Here is an 8,508-nt window from a genome sequence, read left to right as displayed (position 1 = left end):
GATTAGCTGGTAACTGCAGGTGATCCTGGCTGGGCGGCTGATGGGCTGTGGAGTTGACCCTTGCTTTGCAGATTTTTATTATTATTATTCATCTCGAGTCTGGATGCTTTGCATACTTTTCCATCTGCACCTGCCTCTGGAACAAAGGGTGAGTAATTATAAAGGTGCGTGCTAACTGAGATAACGTTAGGTCACATCCTCCTCAGTCTCTTCTCTGGCGTAATGTTCACCAGGGAAGTTGGGAAAAGGTTATCTTTCACCTATTCTGCAGTATCTCAGAGCCATGGTACTGAATAGGGAGATCTGGGGAAGTAGTATATGAAGGCGGAAAGGTGTGGTCGTAGTGTCACAAACTAAGGGGAGCCTTCTTCACATTTAATGTTTTTGCTTATTATTAATATATTTAATACTGTATCTTTAACACTGAAACCCCCCCCCCTTTTTTTTTGTAAGGACTTTAACTTTCTCTTTGAAAGGGAAATACCGGGGGAAGTGGGCGTTAGATCCCTCCCAAACAGCTGATTGACTTTAACAAAGAATTTGAGCTTTCATGGGTAAATTAGGGCATTGTGATCTTTAATCAAATCGTTCTTGTCATGTATATGACTCCTGCCCTTGGCCACAAAAGATGTCCCTAGGGTTACCTTCATTTATGATTGATTTTGATTTATACACAACCACATCTGTCCCCCTCCCCCAACTCTAAAACGCGGGCACTGTGTGGGCAAGAGAATATTTCGGACTCTGAAGTTGTCCCGCACAGACTGAAAACCGTCTTTCTTGGTTTCCCACTTCAGTGCCAGTCCTTGCATTGTCAGTGCCGATCCCACGCTCCGTAGTTTTGCACCGGTATGTACGTGTTTACACCCGAATACACATTTCTGCTTTGCTAGGCATAAGAAATGCTAGATTCCAAATAAGAGAGAGATTTCTGTATAAAGCTTTTAGGGAAGAGAGAAGGGGGTGGGGGTGGGAACAACACCCTAGGGTGTCCCCTGTGAAATGATGTCATCCAATCAATACTTGGGGGGCGGGGGAGTTGTGACTGATCTGACTAACTCCTTCTATGAAATAGTCTCTATATTGGAATTGGAATTAGCCGTATCGATTGGGCTGATAACAGAGACCTATAAAAAGGCAGGGGGGTTGGCTCTGCATTTACTACATCCCCGAAGCATTTAGCTCAAAAAGCACCAAGCCACTGCCTTTTCTTTAGTGGCGCTTGCGCCCCTGTATGCGTGGCGGCGGGGGAGTCTGTGCCTGGAGTCCTCTTGCAATTGAAATAACCTGGAAAAGATGTGGAGGAGCCTGTGCAAACCGTACACGTCCCTGGCTCTGCTTGGACTCTGCTTTGCAATGGTCGTCAGATCTCTGCCTTTCTCTGATGCAGGGCCACATGTGAACTATGGCTGGGGGGAACCTATTAGATTAAGGCACCTATACACAGCCAGCAAACACGGTCTGTTCAGTTACTTCCTGAGGATCAACAGTGATGGCAAAGTGGATGGCACCAGCATTCAGAGCCCCCGCAGTAAGTATAAGGGAAAGCTGCGGTCTTGCTCATGAACGGGATCTCGGCTAAAGGAATGGAGCCCCACGCCCTGGATTCCCTTAGTGAGCTTCTGAGGCTGCATTCTCCCCTAGCACTGGAAACAGGCAAGCGTGCGCTTGGGTACCTGACAGTAAGGGCTCCTTTGTGAAGGGAACAGGACGAGTTTCACCTCCGATTACCTGCGAAATGTAGCCCCTGAGAGGCGGTGGGGTGAGGGAGTGTGTGGCTTGCAGACGGCGATCCTCTCCCCCCTAATCTGAACGCAGTTTTGGTTTTGCTGCATAGGTCTGCTGGAAATCAGGGCTGTGGCAGTTCGCACGGTGGCGATCAAGGGCGTCCACAGTTCCCGGTACCTCTGCATGGAAGAAGACGGGAAGCTGCATGGACTTGTAAGTTACAGGCAAGGGAGGTTGAGCTGGTCGGGGGCCCGGCACTGAATCGGCATGGGAAAGTCCATAGCAAATGGGGAGATGGTTGCATGCGCTCGCAGGGCTTGTTATCGTACTGGAAAACCCGGGTGTAGGGCTTGTTATGATTTTATCTGGAAGCGGCCAGATAAAACAACTTGAGCCGATCACATCTTTGCTCTACCACCAAGCAGCTCATGAAGGGTCTGACTTCCGCGAAGGAGCAAGGAAATCAAAATGTATAACGAGGCAGTTTGTGGCTATGACACTGGGCAATAACACTAATAACACTGGGCAAAATAAATAGAAAGTGTGCGTTTGCTGTAAGCTTTCATTTTAATAGGTCTCAGAGCCCCCTAACCTAAAATAATGCGTAAGATTAAATGGTTGAGTTCTCTTACTATAGAGAGTTGATAAAATGTAGACAGAACTATGAGCTGTTTACTTTTTGTCATTACTCTCTAATTACTTTTTGTCATTATTAGTGTCTAATGAAACTGTAACGTTTATTAGTAGAAATTTAAGTTTAGTGTCAAATGAGAAAGCAACTTTCCAGAATTTCTAATACAAATAAAAATAAGGAGGGCAATCGGCCATTTTCATTCTTTGTTGCATTTCCCCCCTTCCAATTTTCTATCCACTTTTAGTTAACATAGAAGACAGGACCCAATAATGTCTACTATAAACAGCCTATTTGAGATGTGGCTATTTATCTGCAATCAAACTAAAACATGTTCATTGCATTGGAATGTAAATGATACAGGCATATTTGTAATTATCTTCTTACTGTTCAGCTCAGGTATTCTGCAGAAGATTGCTCCTTCGAAGAGGAGATACACCCAGATGGCTACCATATGTATAGATCAAAGAAATATGGGGTTGCTATCTCTTTAAGTCATGCCAGACAGAAACAAGAATTCAAAGGAAAGGACTCTCTCCCACTGTCTCACTTCTTACTTGTGATCAACAATGCACCTGTAGGGTTACGGGAGCCTGAGGACTATAGTGATTCTCTGACATGGTGTTGTTAACTCATGCCTTTTTGCCTAGGTTTTTCAGCATATCAGCTAGATACATCAGAAATAAAGTCCTATTGAGTCTTGAGAGATCCCTGCAATACCTACTCAAAGGCATGAGTTAATAAGAAAGGTCCAAATTCATTGCCATGTAACTCCATTGTAGCTACCTGAGTTGCATGGGTGGGAGGTGCATTTTCCCCAGAATGCAAATGTAAGGCTTGATCCTACTTTCCTTAGCAAAACTCCCGCTGATTTCCAAGGAGAAGTGGGCCCAATGGCAAAACATCCATGAGCTTTAATGAGAAAAGGATCAGGCCGAATAGGATTTTTACTTGAGTATCTAGGGCAGAATTTGCCTTTCAAGTCTGAATTTCCTTGCTTTTATTATCTCAAGTCAGACCTTCAATAAACTGAAAAGGTGAGGGAGGTGATCTGGTTTTGGGCTCAGACCACCATATATGGAAAGTGTCAATTTGAAGTTTTTATTGCATGTCCAAACTGAAATACTCAGTGACTGATAACTATAGATAGGATCCTCCTTTCACTGAAGTCAGTGGGAGATTTCCCTAGCTGCAGGCTCTTAGTAGTTGCACTGTGCATTATTGTAATAATCTTTGAGGAAAAAAATGAACAGCCCTTAATTTGTAACTGTTCATTGAAGTATAGCAATACTTCATTATATTAATTAATATTGTGAATAGGTACATGTTTGACAGTTATTAGCATACAGCCATTCAAACTCCTGTATATGTACTGGACCAAATCCTGTATGTCTTACTCTCATGAGAAGTCCCATTGACTTCACTAATAATACTCACATAAGTAAGGTGAGCAGAATTTGGCCCACAGAGAAAATTTGTCTTCTGAGATGCACTATCCTTTCCCTGTTTCCACTCTGCTCCATATGCCTTGTGTGTGTATGTGTATATTGAGGGATGGAAGAGGAAGTCATTTACTACTGGCCTATGCCAACAGCAAATTATGGACTCCCACACTGGTTAAAATGTGCTGGCCACTCCTAACCCACCTACTCCAGAGTGATGCATAATGTCTTCTGACTCCTCTGCACCTAGACCCACCATCCTAGTAGCCTGTGCAGGACCCAACGGGATATTTGTACTCTTCCCCTTACTCATTTTGGTTAGTACCTTACTCTGAAAGTGAATGGGGAAATGTACTACTCAGCATGAGTTGGGAGGTGTGCTGGGGTGGACCGGAAGGTATAAAAGCAGGATCTACTGTGGGTTACAAGGTGATACCTTAATTCAGGCATTGACTAGTAGTACCTTACCCCATGATTAGTTCTATTAACTTCAGTGAGACTACTTGTGTGGTCACCTGTAGAAGTAAAGTGTTCACAATCTGGCCCTGATATACATTCATTCAAAATGTGTGATGTCCAGACTGATAAATATTGCAAGTCTTAATCGGTGAGAAAAGCAAGTTTTTTTTAAAAAATTTATTCCTTCAACATTAAAAGTACTTTTAAAAGGTGACCATAGCACACACAACAGTCTATTCTACATTGTTGATGGTATTTGACAAAGTTTGATTTTTTTACAACTGAAAAAAAAAGAAGTCAAATGTGCTCTGGGTTATATTTTGACAGGTAGAGAGTTCATTGGGGAACACTTTGTTTGTTTGTTTTTTTTATCATCAAAGACCTAGACATAACCAGCAATTCTCCTTTATTGGCCCAGAGTTCAGTCACCTCAAATGACTGAGCCAGAAATAATACCAGAGTTGTAAGGAAAATAGTGATTACTTAAAGGATCTGGAAAAGTCTGAGATAACACAAAATCTCAACATACCATATCTACATATAAACTATGTCTAAGATTAATTCTACAAATTGCTAGGCAGGTTATAAAATATATTATCCTATATAGAATCTTTATTGGTGTCACAGTAGAACTGTTTGATACATTTAATGCCTGATGAGAGAAAGATACTGTACTAATACATTTTTAGAAACTTTAATAAAATGACAAGAAAAAACTTGCAGTTTGCCCTTTTTTATTGTTGTTTTTTATTTATTAATTTTCTTTATTTTAACACCAGTCTATTATAAAAATGCCTTTCTGCAGACCTGATCCTTGCAGCCCTTACACAGGCAAATCTCCTGTGGGATTCAAATTGAGTTTTGTATGCATTAGGACTGCTGGATTGGGCCCTTAGCTATCGTGGTTGTAATTAAAACATCAGCATTCATCAAAATTTATAAAACTGAGATATCTACCAGAGATTCCCAAAGTTTTCCCCTAAAATCATAATAGGGCAGTCTGTAGCAGCTGTGTGGTAATAGATGGAATAAAGATCACTGAGGATAATGGAAAAACTCCCAGTGACTTCAAGGGAGTGTGGATCAGGCCTATGTTGACTTTTTAATGACCTCATAGATTGTTATGAATTCTGTGTATAATATGGAGGGCTTGAATCTCTCTCATATCAAGGAGAGCAGGGTCAAGCACATACAAGATTTATATCATATCTGATAAGTGTCATAGACATATCTGTAACTGTCTTCACTCCTTACTGTTCAGCTCAGGTATTCTACAGAAGATTGCTCCTTTGAAGAGGAGATACGCCCAGATGGCTACAATGTATATAAATCAAAGAAATATGGAGTCTCTGTGTCTTTAAGTAGTGCCAAACAAAGACAACAATTCAAAGGGAAAGACTTTCTTCCATTGTCTCACTTCTTACCTATGATCAACACCGTGCCTGTAGAGTCAATGGATTTTGTGGAATATGGTGATTACAGTCATACTTTTGAATCAGATCTATTCTCTTCGCCTCTTGAAACTGACAGCATGGACCCCTTTGGAATCACCTCTAAAATATCTCCAGTGAAGAGCCCCAGCTTTCAGAAATAACTAATGCTCCTGACTTTAAATATGGCTTTTAAGAAACATTACCAGAACCAGGATATTATTTAGCTTTTCCAGTAGTAATATGTAGAATATGTAAACTTTTAAGGTATGGTGCTAGCATTGTTCTTGCAATGTCCTAAACTTGTAAGGTAGTAGCACCATTCTAAGGCTACATTCTAAGAACCACCTATTCATGTTTTCACATCCCATTTAGGGGGGGAAAAATCTAAATAGCTACTTAACTGGTTCACCTCTGACAAAAATACACAACATGCAGAAATTCCTTCCGTCTGGTGATGGCTGGGGTGATAAGATCACTAACATTTTTCTCTACCACTTTATTACTACTTATGCTCACCTCGGATTCGTGCTGATAGGAGCAAATGCAGCAAAAGCTTTTCATTCACAGGGAGGTTAATGACCTCTTCAGTTCATAGCTTTTCAAAGACAAACATTTGTAATAAAACATGATTACAAAACCTAACAAACATTACCCTGGGAACTAGGGTTAAAACTATCTCTTAAAAAACTGCTGCTGATACTCTGGGACAACTTTCCATTTTAAACATTGCATTGAGAAATAATTCTGCTTGTATATTACGCATTTTCTTCCCTTCTTTGATTATTGCTAAGGGCTCACGCTGGAAAACTGGATCTTTGATTCTTTATGGGCTCACCTATGTTTGCTGATGAATTCTTTCGGACCTGTATTAATATCCTTGGTCTGAGGTAGAATTCTCATTAATGTTAGTGGGAATTCTATGTATGGATTGAGGATTGTACAGAATCCATAATTATGTTCATCAGGTAGGGAACAAGCAGTAGAAACAGATTAACTTTCAGGTCATAAAGGTCCTGTTATATGTAAATATCCATAGCAATTGAAGGAAAAGACAGAAAATAAATGTTGTATAGGTCAAATGGCTTCCAAGTATGTTTTTATGTTTTTCTTTAAAGCATCAGCAGTTCTTTCGAGGCCATATAAGCCTGATCCTGTACCCATTGACTTCAGTGTTGCAGAATTGGGCAAATACTGCCTTTGATATGAGGTGGAGTGATTCTCAGTAGTATATGGCCCATAATGTATATATGATACTTTCAGTCCTGTTCTCCTATGTTAGCATTCGAGCAAGAGAATAACAACAAAAGGAATGTGAGACAAGGGGTCCAGGAAAATTACCCATTTCCAAAGTTTCATTTATAATAGGTATTTCTATACAGAAAACTGTACCAGAAATGTTAGTATTTTCTTGACCTAGCACTTCATTACCAATGCAATATTTATAATTAATTTATTGAATACATACATCTGTTTATTTTGTTACTGTTATTTATACTCAAAATTATATTTATGTACTCATGAAGGTTTTTTTAGTTCTAACAAATTTTGTGAAATTTTGTAATCATGAAATCATAAGGAAAATATTACTTTTTTTTTAATTTTCTGTGATGTCAGTAATTTAGTGTGTAAATTTGTAATTAAAAAAATCATCTCCAACATAAAATCTAATTGACTCTGTTTCAATAATTATGTGGCACCTTTTACTCAAAGACTTCAAAGAGCTTTACAAATGGTATTGGATTAAGTTTCACTGCAGCCTTGTAAGGTAGGTAAGTGTTATTATCCCCATTTTGTAGATGAAGAAACTGAGGCACAGAGAAACGAAGCAACTTGGCCAAACTCATGCAGTGAGTGACAGAGCTAGAAATGGAATCTGTTCAGGCAGGATTAGAGTGCTGCTTTCAGGATGTCAACAATGTCTCTGTTGCACATTAAATGTAATCTGATTAACACAGTTTACAGAAGCAAGGCAGGTCAGATACAATTTTAAAACGAGGGGAAATTCTGTACTTGTGGAAAAAGTCCAGGAGATTGTTCACTAAGTGGCTGACCCTGGGATACACTGAGCTCTCTCTATCCCCATAATTCCCATTGACTTCAGTGGGTCAGGCCCCAAGTTCTGGTTCTCTGGCAAAACATCTTACTGAAGCTCTAATTTAAACTCTGTATTCCTTTTATGAGGAAAAGAAAGAAAAATGCCCATGAGCATGGATTCAGGGGCATTTTATAAAGCTCTGTCTGCTTTAATTTTGCAGTAGTGTCCTTAAATCCTTTCTAAACTGTTGAAAAGTGTGCAGTAGCTTTCCATAAATAATTTAGGGACCTGTGTACACTGATAATTTGCCTTTCTTCCAGCAGCCACATACTGGAGCAATTGCCCTGCTGGAAATCCTTATTGTAGACAGGCAAAACTGGTATAAGCTGTGATTTGAACCACTTGGTTTCATGCAGGGGTAAACTGCACAGGTTCAAATAGCAGGTATGCACAAAGGAGTTGCACAGATGCAGCTGCTTTGGTTTCTGGCCACTGATGGCTGTCGTTCGACAAAACTCCCAGCATGGATGAAGGCTATTCTAGTCTGTGCACTGTAGCATCTGTGCCCTTAAAAGAGACATGAAATGACAGTGAATAAAATGTATGTAGTGATTTTCATCCAAAGACCCCCAAACCATTCTATAAACTTTACAAATAGATTTATGTATTAACATATAAAGAATACTTCATCAGCCTGTGAAATGCAGGCACCTCTGGGGAGGAGTGTTCTGCCTTTTATAGGAAAACTACAACACTACCCAACAATAGAGCGAGGCAGAA

At 40.1% G+C, this 8,508-nt stretch overlaps 1 protein-coding gene across 1 annotated transcript; it reads left to right on the top strand.

Annotated features, from left to right (window-relative positions):
• Positions 1–1,050: 1,050 nt before the first annotated feature.
• FGF19 (fibroblast growth factor 19) lies at positions 1,051–7,195 on the top strand. The gene is made up of 3 exons (XM_074956981.1): positions 1,051–1,531; positions 1,838–1,941; positions 5,522–7,195. Exons 1-3 carry the CDS (start codon positions 1,297–1,299, stop codon positions 5,852–5,854), a joined length of 672 nt encoding a protein of 223 aa, XP_074813082.1. The 5' UTR covers positions 1,051–1,296; the 3' UTR covers positions 5,855–7,195.
• The last annotated feature ends 1,313 nt before the right edge of the window (positions 7,196–8,508 follow it).

This window comes from Natator depressus, chromosome 6 (genome assembly GCF_965152275.1).
Source record: "Natator depressus isolate rNatDep1 chromosome 6, rNatDep2.hap1, whole genome shotgun sequence".
In the NCBI taxonomy this organism is placed as follows: domain Eukaryota; kingdom Metazoa; phylum Chordata; order Testudines; family Cheloniidae; genus Natator; species Natator depressus.
The sequence above is the reverse complement of the archived record's forward strand: the minus strand, read 5'-3'. Positions and strand labels throughout refer to the sequence as shown.